This window comes from Mytilus californianus, unplaced genomic scaffold (assembly GCF_021869535.1).
Source record: "Mytilus californianus isolate M0D057914Y unplaced genomic scaffold, xbMytCali1.0.p SCAF_2, whole genome shotgun sequence".
Lineage (NCBI taxonomy): Eukaryota > Metazoa > Mollusca > Bivalvia > Mytilida > Mytilidae > Mytilus > Mytilus californianus.
In genome coordinates, this window is record NW_026262668.1 from 54564747 (window position 1) to 54583482 (window position 18736).

An 18736-nucleotide genomic window follows, 5' to 3' on the forward strand; every position below is an offset into this window, starting at 1 on the left:
GTGTTGTTTTTTTTTTTATTTTAGGTACGCGATTTTTTCGCTGTGTTATAGACCCATTGATGTTCTTCGGCTGTTTTTTGCTCTTTGGTCGGGGTGTTGTCTCTTTGACACATTCCCCGATTCCATTCTCCATTCTATCCTCCATGGAATCTCGTGCAATACGATACTTCTCCAAATTAGACTTTCAAATACTATTCAAATTAAATTGTCTCAAGTGGAGAAATAAGACTCGACGCAATCGAAGAATCTATATTTAACAAAACAAAAATAATTTGGACATTTGAAATGATTTTGAACTAACTTACCTCCAATAAAATACAGATTTCGTCCATGGGAAACAAAACAAAATCTATCTAAGCTATGGGGTAATCTTTGAGGATAATCACGATCTAACTCTTTCCATTTATTCTTTTCAAAAACCCTATAATAAGATAAAAATTCAGATTTAATAATCAGATACATGAGGGTAGGAATTGGGTACTCAACATGACGAATGACGGTAAAATATTTTACCCCATTTGATGCTAACGGTAGCTACAAAATGAAATTTGACGAATGACGATAAAAAATTAAGGCTCATTAAATGACGCTAACGGTAGCGAAAAACGGACGTTTGACGCTTGACGATAAAGGGCATACCTACCCTCATACAGAAATTCTTGCTCGCACGAAGTTTCGCCATTCCAGGTTTTGTTCCTGTGTCGTGTAAGCCTTTCCGAACCACGTGTTTTTTTTTTTATGGCTTTGGGTTTTTTTTCTTAGATCAAGTGGGCGCTGTAGTAGGTGTGGTCTGATTTTCGTGTACTACTGTTTTTGATGATTACCAATGTCTTTTTTGTGCAATATTTGTAAAACATATAGATAGAAAACTCATTTTGTCAGAAAACATTGTTACAAACCAAAAGTACACAAAAAGATGTTATAATGCAGGAGTTTTTAATTAAGAACTTATTAATATAGTTCAATTCGGTGGACAGATTTTTAAACACACGATTGGCATTCCAATGGGCAACAAGTCTTACGGAATTATTTCATAATTTGTGTGCAGCAGAATTCATCCAGGGGTTGTTTCAATTAAACTTATATTTGCCAAGTCATTTATTATTTTTTATAAAAAAAAAATAATTTACATCTCATCATTCCCAGTAAGCCTAACATCTATCAATTAACCTAAAAAATATGTGAAACTACGCGGGATATTGGAACGCAGTTCGTTTATATTACTGGGCAGTACAACGAGCTTAAACTATGAAAGTGTTTCTAATTTCTGGTTTTATTTCATACAATTTGTTAGTAGAACTTCAAGGTTAAATCCAATTAGTTTTACATTATATTTAAAAAGTATTCTCTATGTACACAGTAGACAATGGATCGTGCAATTAAGGTTGGGTTTTTTTTTTTTTGGCATCCAGAATTTTTAAACACGATGAAGTAAATATTACTACGCAACAACTGTTACAATGTATGTGTCCTATTAAATCTTTGTTGTAGCCAATTGCTTTAAATGTTGTGCAATATAAATTTAATCTGCATTTCAAAATGTAAAAATTATATATAAACAGTACAAAAAATGCACATGTGCATCCAACATATGCATACAAGATTTCTAATTACAATTGTATGAATTTCAGGATTATCCGAGGATGTTTCAGGGTGTATAAACAATAAATATTATTACATGTAGAATGAAAGCAGATATACTGATTCAGATTCTAAAGTATTGGAAGACCTAATTTGCAATCCTTTTTATTTCATTAAAAAGTTATTTTACGTTCAATTACTTTTGTCACATTTGATTTTGACAAATGAATATTTGCCCTAATAAAGAGACTTTTCACTTTATGATGAATTGCTATAGTTATGAACAATAATAAACATGATTTTCTCATAAATTTCTTTGAACATTGCTGATATGAATTTGGTGTTCATCAGAGAGTGCCACTAAATTGTATTTATGCCGATTTTTCCGAAGATTAAATAGAATCATCAAATATATGTACTAATTCGGAATTTTCATTACATAGTTGTAAATTCTATTTTTGTTGATTGTATCCAAGATTAAAAGAACTCTGTGAATTTTAATGAAGGATCTCTATACAACTTAGCAATGCCATCCCTAAAATCAATACTTTTTTTATATTTGAAATCACATCAATTCCGTAATCGATGGATATTATACAAATGCGAATGAATAACTTCCGATTTCTACCATTTTATGTCTTTAAAGTGAAAATTAATCCGCAATTTGGAAGGTAATGAAGTTTATATGATGAGGACAGTACAATACCTTAGCAATAGTTCGGTACAAATCGTGGTGTTTTAACTAGTCAATTCCACTGAGAACTTCTTGTAATTGTGTAATAATTACGACGTTTCTATATTTCCCACTGGTTTGTCACGTAAACGGAAAATGTAGATACAAATACAAACAGGTGAACCAGTTCGAAAGCATTGTTTGGCAACCAATAACAACCCTGACATTCTAACCTTTATTTTAATTCTTACTATATAGAAAGCTAAAAGTCTCCCAATAAGTAAAACATTTTTACACACAAACGTAGACAGATACATCACTATAAAAATTAATACAGAAGGTAGTCGAAGGAAAAATTACAACTTTAATGACCCAAATAGATTTCTAGCATAGGTGAGATCTGTAAAAAAACTGAACGCTTAAATAAGAAATACTGGTGCAAGATAAACCAATATCGAGTTTGACTCATGAACATACGAAATTAAATTAGGACCAACAAGCTGTAGTCTCCAAAAATAACGACTTTTGTTTTTTTGCGCTTGAAAGTAAATTTGTTTTCGTCCTGAACATACTTGACATATTTGCCCCCGGACGCTAAGCAATCAACACCAAATCAAGCAATATAACGGTCTCTGCATCTATATATAATCTTTCCAGTGTAAATGAAGAAAACAAATCTACAAATAAGATACACTGGAAGTAACCCACATGACACTTTAAATAGCTACTTGCACCCGGAATTCATTTTTCCCCGATAACAGAATAACAGAATTCAATTTTATACCACATTTAGGGTAGAGTGACATAACGATCGATTTGATCCGTAAAACGGTTAAGCGACACTATTAACTAGGTCGCCTCATTTAGTATTATAGATTGTTGGGGTTTCCCAAATCAAAACATAGACTTTGCTGTATCTACAAGAGGGATAGACTTCTTGTCACGACTTGCAATTCCTCTAAAAGAAATAACCTAATTTCAATGAAACTTTCTATAAATCTTTTGTATCTAATGGCATCATGCATCTCCTATTTATTCTATGTTTTGTTACAACTGAATTATAGAGTTTTTTTTATATCAAAACATTGTCTTTGCAATATCTACATTTGTTCAAAACGAGTAAGCTTTTTAAATTTGAAAAAGCCCTAATTTACTGATCTAATTTCAAATGAAGATTTACGTAATCTTTAAAAGCTAATGGCATTTTGCATCTCCTATCATAATTTTTTATCATATAAAAAAAAGAAGATGTGGTATAATTGCCAATGAGACATCACTCCACCAGAGAGCAAACGACATAGAATTTAACAACTATAGGTCACAATACTGCCTTCAACAATGAGCAAAACCCATACGGCATAGTCAGCTATAAAAGGCCCCGAAATGACAAATGTAAAACAATTCAAACGAGAAAACTGACGGCCTGTTTTATGTACAAAACAATGAACGAAAAACAAATATGATATACAGCAACAAACGACAACCACTGAATTACAGGGTCCTGACTTGGGACAGGCAAACACGAGTGTGGCGGGACTAAACATGTTTGCGGGCGCCCAACCCTTCCCTAACCTAAACTGGAATGGTAGGATTCAATTACAGCCAAATTTCTTTACTACATATACACATATAAACAGCAAAATCTTCAAAAAATCTCTTATGGCAGGTTTAATATCAATATGTTCTATTTTAGCAGCAGTGGCGCCACGTTTGTTGGTCGATTGGACCATCGAACTTACATATTTTGCAAGTTTGAACTGAACACCTAAAATGATGATTTAGGGTAATGATAGGATTTTTGTGAATTTTTACAAACGGACAACTTACATTGCCGTTTTGTGCACAGAAAGTCAAAAATGTGGATTCTTTACCAAGACTTTTTTGCAGCTGTTGTAACCAAAATTTAGTAATTGAATGATGCTTTTTTAGATTTTAAAACCGAACAGAACTACAAGGTTTATCCCGCATCAAAACGGAATTGTTCTCCCCTGTAAACATATTTATATTTTAGCAAATAGCTACAACCAGCACCTTTGCTATTGATCTGTTTCTTGTCTACCTGAAAGTTAAAAGTACTGACAGCATTTTACCACCTGTAATACACTATTATAGATCTATGCTATGGTTATGATTTTGATTTTTTTTTCATTTTTATAATTATAGATGAATTCAACTGTTGTAGATTACAAAATGCACATACATGGTACGAAACGAATCGCGCTTCAGAAAAAGAAGTACGGTTTTACATCTAAATAATTAAACAGCACATACAATTAAAAAACAAACTTTGCATTTGACATTGAAAATGAAAAAAAAAACAGTAATTTTACTTTGCTCTATATAAATACTCGATTAAGAAACTTAACTTAAAACGGTAAACAGGATGACGAACTTTGGAATGGAATTACAAAATAAAAATTACAAAAATAACCGCTGTGCGGAATGGATACGGATGATTAGTTTGTCACCAACTTCAATAAATGTTATTCTAAGTTTACGGAAACTCCTCGTGGAACTGTAACCAACTATACAATATGATAAATGAAATGAAGTGTTATTGACTAACGAGGTTTAATATGTTAGTGATCGTACGTTGTGAAGTTATTTTTCCTAAGACCAATTGAAAATACTGTTGTCTAAGCACTGGTATTGATTGAATATTGAAAATATGTTTATGTCACTCACAATTGGGATTTGACGTGGAAAATACCGTTCTCAATATTAATATTTTTCTGAACTTGTTAAGTATGATTGAAATAAATAAAAAAGTGGAAAATGATGGATATTTTTGCATCAGATTAAAAATAAACTCAATAACTGGTATCAATCTAAGTGTTAAGTCATATATATTATTGGAAAAATTTCAACTTTTAATGATTATTCATAAAATGGATTAGCACTTGTGGTATAGTATCCAAGTGATTTCTGAGTGACAGGACAATATAAAAAGACAATGTTTCATGCTGAGTACAAATGTACACGAAGAACCAATTAAAATTACGGTAAATCGAAATTGAAAAAAAATATTGCTACGAACGATGAAAATAGGGATTATACATTACGGTTTCATTTACTTCAAAGTCTGATACAAAGGAAATAAATCTAAATAAAATAAGTTAAAACTATAAAAGACAATGCAAACTGTACAACTTTTTGTTTGAGAAAGATAATTTCTTGCATACAAATGTGTTTGGAGGACTAAACTAGAAAAACCATACTGGGAATGATTGGTTATCTGTGACTATACCTGCATAGACAAACAAGTACGTATCTGTGTATTTGAACCACTTTCTGTTATTGTACATAATGATATAACCAATGAAGTTTAACTATTTATTTTAATAAGATATTGCACTTAATTTTGCTTTTATGAATTTTTAATAATTATGCTTTAAAATTGGTGAGACGACGGATAAAGTCTAAAATTCCACCAGTCTACTTTTTCTCATCAACGTTAGCAACATTTTCTAACTTATAGATCTCGTCTGAAATTTAGCCCAACAATGTTATATAGATCTGCAAATTTGAGTTAGCAAATCTTTGTTAATTCAGCCCAACAATTTTAAATTATATAGAACTGCAATTTTGCGTTAGCAAATCTTTGTTCTTTCCTCAGCGGTATTCGAACCCTTGCTCCTGTAACATCACCACTTCCAGCGACTTAACCACTCGGCCAACTAGGCTATAAAACAATAGCTTCTGTTAGTCGAGTAATGCCTTTACTTGTCGGCTTTATCTAGGGTTTATATATAATATATGTATGTAATAAAATTAATATTGATGTGACTGCATGGTAAGTATAATTATCATCATTTACGACATTCTAGACGTTCCAGAGATGTTTACTTCTTTAATTGATCCTATTATTCTCGAAAATAAAGTCGGTGACCTATTATAATACTTTTCTTAATGATTTTGGTTTCCTATTTCTTTTTGTTCGATACATACATTTAGAAAAGATCGACAATGTTGAGAGTAAATATTCTTAAAACTGGTTGTTACAGCTATAAACATAAAACTTCCACTTAAGGGTCAACAAAAACCTTTGATAATACAAGTAGTCATGTTTACAGTAACAAGTCATTGTAGTAGCCAATCTTGGTATTCATTAGGAAAACAGCATTTTTTAATGTACCCTTTCAATATTTTCCTTCAAATTTTACTATATTTCAACAATGACATTATGGGATTCTGTGGCGTAAACTATTTGTAAAATAACATTCGTTCGTATATTCAGAAAGTAGAAGACCTGGATGCTTTATACCTTGTAAAATGTTACGAGGTTCCTGTCTGTCATGTGTCCATTGTCCTTGAATTCATTTTCATGGTTAATCGACTGTTAGTTTTTTTTTTAGGTTTTTGGGGGGTTCAAATGAATTTCTCGCTTATGGTTTTTTTTTTTTTTTTATCTTTATTTTCTTTTGTCTACAACACCCGGTATTCCCAGGCGGTCACCCATCCAAGTACTAACCGAGCTCGACGTTGCTTAACTTCGGTTTCTCGCTTATGGTGAGTAATAGGATAACTGTATTTGGTATATGAGATCCTTGCAAGGTCTCCATGTCCGTCAGACCGGTTTCAACATGTAGACCTCAACCTCATTTGGTGGATCAGTGATCACTGTTAAGTTTTCGTGGTCAAGTACATATCTCTTATACTATAATCAATAGGTCAACTACGGTTGGTGTTTGAAATTACTGTAAGGTGTACACGTTTTATATGACCTTGTTCTCATAATCATAGTTCGTTGGCTAAAGCTAGAATGTCATACCAAGGTATGTTTCTCAGATAATTTAAGCAATTAATCATTTTATTGTAGTAAAACATTGATCTTCAAGATGTCTTAAAATAAATGCAACCATAATGGTTCAGTGATGAATCTCAGCAGGCGAGATATTTCAACGTCTGCTCTTTTGTTTTACTTTTTAATTCCTTTTTAACCTCAATTTTCTCAAAAGCAAAAGTTGGAAGTTTTGATTAATAGTGGATATTATCGGTAGCATTATATTATGAAATATTAATGTGGGATAAAAGTGAAGGATATGCCCGTGAAAGGATGATTTGTTTTCTTCAAAGCTTTTAGATAACGTCTACCATAAACATAAGATCTTGAAATTAAATAGAGTTCAAGTTCCAAATGGAAAAGTATTGAACTATTTATAATATGAATATGAATACTGTTTAAAAAAGTGCAACTATATATATCATGTATATTGTGTCTTCAAGCTTAAATTTCCTTTATGTATATTGTTACCATGGTTACTGGTCTTTGACTTAAGCTTTGAAACTAAATTGGATTGAAAACTCTCTGTAACAAATCTTTGGATTAATCATTTGAAAATAGACTGAATATCTCGTAGTTCGTTTGGTGACCTTGACGTTTGACCTCTGACCTTTAATTTGATTCACACCAGTATGACCAAGCGTTGGTAGATGTCTGATGAACATCACTTGGAAGTTTTAAACTTCCTGCACTTTAAATAATTCATCATGTACTTTAATATGAATTATAAATTTAGATTTCGTGTGGTAAAGAGAAACGTGAAAAGCTACTGTAAACATATAACCACACTGGTCAAACAGCTTCTTCAGTCACCTTTTGTAACCTGTTTCGTACTTAATTGTCTATAATAACAATAGGTTATAAAAACATGTTATATTGATTCCATGGCCATTTTGAAAAATAAAAGAGAATTTAATTTAACTTCATTGTTCTTTTAAGACGATTAGATAAATATACTGTTATTTATATAGGTCATGACGTTTGATCTCTGTCTTTGAAATAAAATAGAAAAAGCAACTACTCTTAACCCTCGTTTGCCAATTTCACTATAATTAACAAACATTGTCAGTTGAGAATTTGGATTTTAATCGAGAATCAATTAATAACGAAAACAATCTGTAGGCTACATTCTAAATATGTATCGATTATTACACATTTTATTTGTAATAATAAAATATTGACGACTAAATGTTCCTAAATTCCCTGAATGTGTAAAGAACTTGCATGTACTATCTTTTTCTTGACAGGTAGGAGTTTGTAAGTTTAGCAATTGAATTTATTAGAATTATTCATCTTTTAGTATTAGCTACTCACCAGAAACTTTTGTGGCATTTCCCTCCATAGCACCCACCAGCGCAATAAATTTCGTTTTGATATACAACACTACACAGATTAGAACGTGGTGATATTAGTTTCGGTCCTTCTTCCCATAAATCCTCTTCCGGTTTGTAAATTTCACTTGAAGACAAAACTTTCCCATCATCCCCTTCACCACCTGCATACAAACAATAACAATAAACCTAAATACATGTATATCAAACAAATAACTCTTACAAACACAATCTAAACACATGTACCAAATAAAATATATATTATATGTTTTCTTTAAGAATGAAAGCATATGTGTTTTTGGTTTGTTAGACTTCATAGAGTATCAATAGTCTATTTTAATTAAAACCTTACGAAAATCAGAAGAAATAAACATTTGGGGGTTTTGTTCACGAAATCAAAAACTATATGTGTTATCTTTTTTCTCCTTTATACATAATATCCAAAAGAAAATATGACGATAAACTTCGTCTCTGGACTTCTACGAAAAATTGAAAATTGTTGTAACTCCCCTGAACAAGCTTGAATTTGTAATTTTTTGCAGTTCCTTAATTTAAAGTTATTTGGGTGTTTTCTTCTTTGGTTGCATTTACAAACTTTTCGTCACGTGTTGATTTAATGGGCGTTTTGAAGGCACGTGTCATATACACTGATATCGGTGTCATACATTCAATCAAAACAATGAAAAAACCTCGAAATGTAAATTCTAAAAGAATGCATATACATTTAATAACTGTACACCATAAGTACAAAATAATTACCAATAACAAATATTTTGTTTTCAAATACTGAAACTGTAAACTTTTGTCTAGCTGCAACAAGCGGTGTTCGATCTACCCACACTCCCGATAACGGGTCATACCTGCAAAACATTGTACACTTAAATATGCTTAAACTTTTAAATTACTTTGTAACAGCAATTTCTATTCATCACAATTTAAGCACCATGAAAATTAAAACACTTCGTTACTGACCAATCGGATGCCTGATGCATCCGTTTTTCTTTCAAAATTCTTTCCCAAAAAATAAGTTTAAATTAGACCAATGGAAGCACAACTTGGTTGTTTTACTTACCAATGAAAACCATTGAACGTAATGTGGGAATATTTTCAAAGTTATTTCTAATGTTGCATGCAATAACTGTTATCGAAGTTATTGATTCAGAAGTGTTTATCATTTTAATGTTGAATTGTTATTTTAGTATCGATAGCAAAGTTTGAAGAGATTTTTGATTTTGAATATAGTTCAAAGGTGTAACAGATTTCTAATTATTGTTTTTATAAGTTTGCCCATGGGTTATTGTTTTAATTCAAACAAAACTCTATCATTGTAATTAGTGACGGAAATCGTTGAACATGACTTTGTGTAAGATCATTTACCAAGGTAATGCAGACAGTAATTAAATATGGTAGTTTTAATCAATTTAATGTAGAATTGTCTAATTTCCAGTATCGATAGTTCCGTTTGAGTACAGTCTTGTGTCTAAATAAAGTTCAAATGCATGTACACTGGACGTAAAGCAAATATCAATTAATATAATGCATGTGTAAATGTTTCTTATTAGTTTCATTTATTTAGTAAGGTCACCAAAGGACCAATGGAAACTATTATTTGGTGCCTGCTGTTGGCAGTCTACTTTCACTTTCTTAACCAATGCACTTTGACTTTGGCCAGGGTATCAAATATATAGTTATTACAAGACGTTAACTTCAGAACTAGAAAAAAAGGGGAAAAAGTAATCATCATGAACATTTATACATGTATGCAGGATTCTATTCCACGTAAATAAGTATTAACAAAAATACCGAACCCCAAAAGGGTGAAGGAAGTCCATAAAAACTGACAAAATCAAACGTTCGACTATATAAACCGACGGAACGAAATAAATGGAAAGCAACTGTCATATTCCTGACTTGGTACAGGCATTTTTTGACGTAAATGGTGGTTAAACCTGATTTACAGCTAGTTAAACCTTTAAATCATTTTATAGATGTAAATACTAATGTTATTATAGAGGCATCATATAAATGCTCACTCTTGATCAAAATTATTTTCCGGGGAAAAGGACACACAGAAAGTTACAAGTACTGTCCAATCACAAACATAGTAAAGATAATTTGGATTAGTCAAATTACGAAATCTAGTATGGAATGCCTTTTTATGAAATACATCGTCAGAACGTTATCAACGATCAGTTGTGCTTACACTACTTGATATCATATGGTGTATAGCATAATATAAGCAGGACTGACCGTACGTACCAATAATCTACAATTTTATACTTCGGAGGTTTTTCAAATTTTCAATATTTCAACTTTCGGACGATGTCTTTAGAGCAACAAAGAAAATCTTTACTTAACTTAATTTGATAAACTTGACATAATCACATCAAATTTGGTGATAGGGCCAATAGGTCAAAGGTCAAGGTCGCATCAGATATTATTGATAGATGATAAATAAATCAACAAATAAAGGAAAACCATTGATTTAAAAGAAATCAGATTATAACAAACAGTTTGTATCCATCTAAATAAATGATAAATGAATGTTGAAATTGTTGGATCATGCGATATATCTTTAATATTCTTGTTTCACTGTTCCGTGTAATAGAATGCATACATTAACGTGTGAAGTGATTACGAAAGCTCGTAAAAACAAACCAGATAATTTGTATTTCAGTCACTGAACATTTCACTGACATTTAGAATATTTCCTCGGTACAAGTAAACACATTTTGTCAATTTGGATTCGTAATCAAATGAGTACATTTTGTTTTAACCATGGTAGAAGAGAAATAAAAAAAAAAATTAAATACAAAATTAAAACAAAAGATATTGCATCGTTTTGTAATTAAAGTTATCAAGGTTTCAATTGCATAATAAAACCAGGAAATAAAATAACTGAGAAAGGTTATAAATCAATGACCTCAAAATAATGGGAATAAATAGGAAATTTTCAATCTTTGTTTAAATTTTCATTTGATTATTTCATTTCTTTAAATCTTTAAATATTTTCTATCCTTCTAAATATTAAAAGTATTTCTCCAAAATTGGTGTGAGCTCAAAGATTGATGCACAACACGCAGGTCAGAAAGTGCATGATCTTCAAAATGATTGGATACCAGAATAAAACGCATGACACCGGTTTTAGTGAGCAGAACGCTTGTTTCTGGAAAAACTTTAGAATGCTCGAGACAAAAAACTTTTCACGAACCTCAAAATAAAAAAAAAACTAAACATAATAGCCAAAATCGTAAATATCAATTTAACCTTAGGGATTACAACAGTCTACATTTAATTATTGTAAATTCAGAAATCATTCCGAAATTTTTACTATCATTTCTAATTCATCGACTCAAAATTGGTGAAAAAAAATACGAAAAAGAACGGTCCACAAAACAAGCCGAAAAATAAAAATGAGAAACACAAACCATACTAAAAACCCAAGATACACTCTGGTGACCTGAATGGTTAAGCAGTTCCTTCTAGACTAGGGACAACTATCGTATTGATCATGGTAATAATGAAAATTTTGTGATAAGTAGCATTTTGTGATGTATCAAGGGGGGGGGGGGGGGGGTGGTCAAACGGGCGGGTTGTTGCTACGAAATTTGCCAACTGGCTATCTGTGACACAGTAAATCCTGAACGGTCATTCAAATAGTGACGGTTCCGTAAATCTTGCAATCCCCTATCAGTGAAACTATGATAGGAAATGTATGCCTTGGAATATCATATCACTTGAGAGATATATACTCTGTATCCTGCAGGTATTGATCGCTGGAATGCTGGTATACAAAAATCGAAAGCTCACAATGGATATTGGCATCATCTCTTGTGTCGTTAAGTTGAGTACTCAACTGGCCCTCATTATTAGTCAAGACATGAAGACTAAACTTTTAATGTGGCTATCTTTATCTAAAGTTCAATGGGATAGATATGTTCACATACTCACCAAACTTTGAATTTTACAGTTAGAGGCCATTTACGACAAAAGGGACGATTATTAATTTTCCTTTTTTGGACGCTCGTGTTTCTTTGGCGCCGTTTAGTGTTTATACATCCCAACTCGTTCGCTATGCCCGTGTCTGTAGTACCGTTATGTTATCACATATTAGTTAAAACCTTTTACTTAGTTCTTCCTTAGATACAAAGATTTGGTTTGAAAGTTTAGCTGTACCTGTAGAAAGTTTATTTCAAACGATATAGCACATCCTAATTTTTAAGGTGATGTTGTTTACCGAGCCCGGTAAACTTATCGATTCTTTAAATAAACTAATTCTAAAAGGTTACCAAATCAACACTGTAATTAGATCTTTAAATATTGTTTTTATTAGTATGAAAACCAAACTGAATATTATTGTTAATAATGCACATTCACGGTTCTACAATCTGTCGATACCTATATTTTGGAATTGCAAAAGGTCATGTTTTTCTCTGACTGGTAATTACATTATAAAGACGTCTTTATACAATGTACTAAATCCGTTGGATGCTGGATGTTTACTGATTGATATTTTAATCTTAGATACATGATTTTTATATTACTTGTTATTTGCATTGAACTAGCTTCCAGTAACTGCGAGGACTCTCAGATCTGTACTTTGTGTTTTTGTTGTTGTTGTATAAATTCTATGGCAAATCCGATCTGTGTTTTTGTTACATGTAGTTGTTTTTTGGCTTTGTTATATCGATCTGATGAGTTAAGCCATTTTCAAATGATTTTTATAGTTTGTTCTTACGTTGTACTGCTACACGACTGTCCAAGGTTAGGGGGGGGGGGGGGGGGGGGGGGGGGTTGGCGCCCGCAAACATGTTTAATCCCGCTACATTCTGTTTTTGCTTGTCGCAAGTCAGTAGCCTGTAATTCAGTGGTTTTGTCATTTGTTACTGTATATCATATTTATTTTTCGTTTATTATTTTGTACATGAATCAGGCTGTTAGTTTTCTTGTTTGAATTGTTTTACATTTGTCAATTCGGGGCATTTTATAGCTTACTATGCGGTATGGGTTTCGCTCATTGTTGAAGGCTGAACGGTGACCTATATATATTTGTTAAATTCTACGTCATTTTGTCTCTTGTGGAGAGTTGTCTCATCGACAATCATATCACATCTTCTTATTCTTATATAAACTATATAGCAGAACGTTAAATTAAAATATAATGCCAGCTTCTTTTCATTCTCTTTGAGATGCTCTTGAATGAATTATAAAAATAAAGAGATGTGGTATGACTGTCAGTGACAAATCTATCGCATACGATAAACGAACAAGTAGGTAAGTAGAGAAACACAGTTGGTTCCCACAGATGTACCGATTTCTACTGAAAAACACGTCAAACAAATGTAACAAATAAGTTGTCAATCAAAACGTCAAGCATATGGATAATGTCAGTTTCATATAACTTTTTGCTTGAGTCGTACATGTAATGTCGTACAAGTTCTTTCAAGATTTAGTAGTTTAATAAAATTTAAATATGGTCTGTTTTATATAGGTTTTTTTTAAAAGGGATAAACTCCAGATGGAAGTGTACTTTAATTTATACATATTTTCTGCCAGAAATTAAGATTTTTATTTATGCCGCAGATAACTTTAAGAATTGAAATATATCAAATGACGTGATATTTATAAACAAGATCTCTGTTAAATAATAAGTTAATTCCATATATAAATATGTTAAAGAAAGTATGTAAATTTTACACCCACGTTGACAGCTTGATAAATTATAAAATTCACAATAAATAACATATTCAGTAACACTAATTTAAATCAGTCTTTATATATGTGCAATTACTCTATATGTGTATGGAATAAAACCATGTTTAATAAGTGATTCATCATGATGCATGTTTGTAAATCTTTTAAGAAGACAACATTTTGTTGTCGTCTTTTCGTATATCATTGTAACAAGTAAATTAAAACAACAATACTCGTGCATTAACGCATCATTCGGCACACCTCGGCATATCTAAGATGTAGGGTAGCGGAATCTGCCGAGGTTTCCCGATTGATTAACATTTAGTGCGTAGAGATTGCAAGTGCATTTCTGTGGAAGTTCATTATAAGTTAATGACATCTTACTACATTACTACAATATTTTTGAATTTAAATAGAATAATGGAATGGATTATTACGATTTATTGTCATAGCAACGTTGTTAATTTCAAAGATCAATTAAAAGTATTATATACAGTTAGTTTCGATCAATTAATGGATTTGACTTCAATCAGTTGTGTTATAGATTAACCTATTTCACATATAAATGCAATAAGCTTAGTAGTTTCATTGTTCCATTATAGAATTGTTTTACGTATCATTTGTTGTGTGTCAGGAAAGCAAATATCAGAAAAAAATATTTCTAGTCTCATTTTTTACCATTCCTTATTTTTTTAATTTCCGGTTCCCCTGAGATATTCACCGGGCAAGATAGACACAGAAAACAACAACCAAAAGTAGAACACGTTGTATAAGATAAGGCAATGCCATCTATTTGATGACGGATGACTTAAGGATGTTCGCTTCTCTATTTCAAAATAACAAGCTTTTAAAAGGACTTTTATAAATTGATAGTACGTAAATAAAGGAAATAAAAAAGCAGAAAAAAATAAAGGGTCAGTGTGCTTATTTTTGAGATAAACGCTATTGAATATTTGGCGGGAAATGATTCTCTCTAGAATTTTCATATATTTAACATTGGCACCTTTTTCCTTTAAAAAAAAACATTGAAAAAATAACAAGGAGTTATAAGATTTTCAAATATGGCTTTTAAAACTATATGTTATAAAATAATGAAAAGAAAAGTAGGGGTTAATGGGCAAAATTTGATTGGCACTATATGGTTAAACCAGAGGATTCCGAATATCTGGTAAAAATTCAAAAACAAGAGGAGCGAACATCCTTAACTTGAATTCTGTTGTGTATTTTTTTTTTGCACGTGTCGTCTGTGGCCCTTGTTTACACATCGTTACAAGCATTTGATAGGGGAGATAATAACACTTCCGGAGCAACTGAGTACTTTCACCCTACGTTTAAGTGGGATTTGTGTAGCTCAATCTTTTATTGTAACAGTTGTCTTTTACATTTTCTGAGGACTTTAACTTGTCTTTTTTTTTCTTTATGTTCTGTTGTTATCTGTTCTTCCTACATTTAGTGTTTGTTTGCCCCTTAAAATCTTCTGATATTTTCATGACGTTTTTATTTTTTTTAGATAAACAGCAATCCTTTTGCTTCCCTGTGTACTTTGGATTCTTCTTTTAAATGATAAGCCTTTAAATATTTGTTCGGTAAATCTAAAATGTTTATACTATGTTACTTCATAAAATACCTGTGTTGAAAGACAGTACTTACCTAGAAACTTTTCTTATGGCGACAGCCTTATTTATATCAAACCCTCCTATTATGTACAAAAAGTTCTTATGGACTGCGACCCCAAAGTTCGAAATTCCAGTGGATGCGCTCCAGTGATCAGTCTTGATTTGATAGTTCTTTATTTCCGACCTGTCGGGAGTTAAAAGGAGGAAACTAGCATCCCCGCTTCCACTTCTATTAATGATGTAAAGACGTTGTTGATATATGGGGCTTTTAGTTATAAATCCGTTCATTCTCTTCTTTGATCATTGTCTTTTTATCTATTCTGTTACTGCATCACACCTGAAAAATATTTTCGGAGATTCACTTAGGTTCATTTTTAACTCTGTTATGTAGAGCTTCTATCAAATTATATATAAAGCGGGCAGTATATAGTGATGGGGGAGTCTGTTCGTTCGTTCGTTCAATCGTCCTCCTGTTTCACTTTTGTATCCGCAATTGCTCCTGACCGACGGCATGAAAAAATTTTGGAGAAACTATAACACAATCTGAATCAAAAGATGTACTTTTGCAACTTCTATTTTTTTTGTTCGACCATTTTCTCTCCGCAACGCCTCCTAAAACCCTTCCATTCGTATTTCAATTTATTGAAACTTTATCACAATCTTAACCATAAAATGTTATTCTGCACCTCTTATTACGTGTTATATCCGAATTATTTTTTTGGATTTCGTTAATCAAATCATGAACTTTGCAAGGAGCTTTGCTCGCAGTACCTCTAGATTTAATGTTTTCCCGTACACATGTATTATCATCTGATATTCACAATTATTTCGATATCAGCGTTTTAGAAATGGTATCTTTGATAGTTATAAATTGAAATAGATTTCCGTTGTTTGTTACATATTAAACAAAATCCACACGAGAATGACCATACCGAATGGAAAGTGGTGTATTTGGGTACCTCTGCATCAACGTTCCATATAACATGAAAAGCTGCATACTAATAAACAATTTTCACCTTAAATCTTGCAGAATAGAGCAAATTGTCGGTAAAGAAACACAATTAAGCAAACTTCATTTGATAAGAATATAATATGACAATTATCTACAGCAATGTGTAAAAAACAGAAACTTTTCTTTACAAAATAAAGTAAATATTTATAATAACTTACTGTCATTGTAATAATATATGGAACATTCAACGTACACCAGCATAAAACATATATCATTTGTCAATATATACATGTACCAATGTACCATTCATGGTTGTTTTTAAATATAAAGTAGATGACACCCAATTCTATTTAAATTCCATTTTAACAATACTAAATAAAGATCATCGAATCGTCATTTTAATCTTGTATAACATTTTAAATGCTATTTTAGATTTAAGTTTAATAAAACGTTAACAAATGGAAATAATTCAGTGTTCAAATATTTACACTTACTAATCGCATAAAAGTAGTTAAATGAAAATTATGCATTACACAAACACATAATTTATCATGTAGATATGAGCACTTTAAACAGGGTGAAAGGAATTTATCTCCAGTATGTTCAAGTAATCAAGGCGCTGTGCTTACGATTTTACAATAAATAGGTCTGTTTGAATACTGTCTAAACTGAAATATATTACTAAGATAAAATAAAAATCGTTATGTCAATATATGTTGTGGAATTAATACAAAGAAAGATTAATGGTATTGTTTTACTAACCACTTCATTGTTGTTCAGAAAATAAAAACTTATTAAGCAATTGATTTATTGTGTCATCGAGGTATCAAAGAGAATTATTCATCATTCAGAAGAGTATAAGACGCTATAATTGCTATCTTTAAGTTTTATCACAGATCGAGCCACTTATCAAACATTGGCTAATTTTTATTTCAGATATATGTTTTTATGTATTGTACGCGTACGGTGACATTTGTATTTTTAGTAAAGAATCTTTCAAGTTGGATATCAATTTTGGTACACTGTAAATGTTTTAATTCGTCCGACCTAGATCAGAGTTGGGTTAAACTTTCACAGACTGAATTTGCTAACATGCTTTGTTGGCGGATCTTGTTCATTGGTCGTTTGATGGAACCATGGGTTCCTAGTGGTTGCTTCCTAAGCTTAACGGACGCCATCATGATTTGGTTAACCGTTATGGAATAACTGTGTCACAGATGACCTCTATGCTCTTCAAATTCGTACTTTATTTGGCCTTTTAAATTTTGGATTCGAGCGTCATTTGTGAGTCTTTGTAGATGAAACGCGCATCTGGTGTACACAATTATAAGCCTGGTATCTTTAATGGGGTTTTCAATGGTCGGAGCCACAATCCAGTCCTTATTTCAATCAATTAATGAGACTTATTAACCAATTGTGCTTGTCAGGAGCAACACAACGGGTGTCATATATGTTGCAGGATCTACTGAGCCATCCAGAGGATACAAAGGTCGTGTCAGTTTTCCCAAAGTGTATTTTACACAAGGACCAATTTAAAAAGTATATCAATTGCTCCTAAGATTCACAGTATGATAGCTTCATGTGAGTAATTTTAGGTTCTAACAACAATATATTATAATTCTAAAAATGTTACAAATTATAACTGTACAGTGTTTTCTGAACTGCATCTGTTAAAAAATCAGCAATTTATTTAAGATTTATCGAAAATTAGGAAGAGAGGCATCCCAAAATCACAGCTATATCGAAAAAAACCCTTTTGTATTGTCTTTCAGATGCAAATTTATAAAAACAAAAAAAAATCGTGATGATCTTCGCCACAAAATTGGCGGATTTCTGGAGCAATATCCTCATTTCTGACCCATGATCATATTTACATGTAGAAAAACTTAACAAAGACACGAGGCTTATAATTTGTACGCCAGACGAGAGATTCGTCTACAAGAGACTCAGCAGTGACGCTCGAATCAAAAAGATAAATGGCCAAATCGAGTACGAAGTCAGATGGTTTTATCAAATAAAATTTACCCATACTGGTAATCTTCAGAAAATTCCTACTTCAAATCCCAAGTCACTAACATTCCAGAGATACTCACATATTTTTTAAAT

General features: G+C 31.7%; 1 protein-coding gene across 2 annotated transcripts in view; it reads right to left on the reverse strand.

The window, feature by feature from the left end:
* LOC127730039 (kelch-like protein 31) overlaps positions 1–18736 on the reverse strand; it is a 31572-nt gene that overhangs the window by 11219 nt on the left and 1617 nt on the right. The window contains exons 1-5 of one of the 2 annotated variants that reach the window (XM_052238083.1): positions 16849–16952; positions 15713–16015; positions 9128–9228; positions 8352–8532; positions 306–421 (exon numbers count right to left, since the gene is read on the reverse strand). In XM_052238083.1, coding sequence (XP_052094043.1) covers positions 306–421; positions 8352–8532; positions 9128–9228; positions 15713–15966 — 652 coding nt within the window. In that variant the 5' untranslated portion in view covers positions 15967–16015; positions 16849–16952. Of the gene's footprint in view, positions 1–305; positions 422–8351; positions 8533–9127; positions 9229–15712; positions 16016–16848; positions 16953–18736 lie in introns of those variants that run through there. The other variant, XM_052238082.1, reaches the window with a different exon arrangement.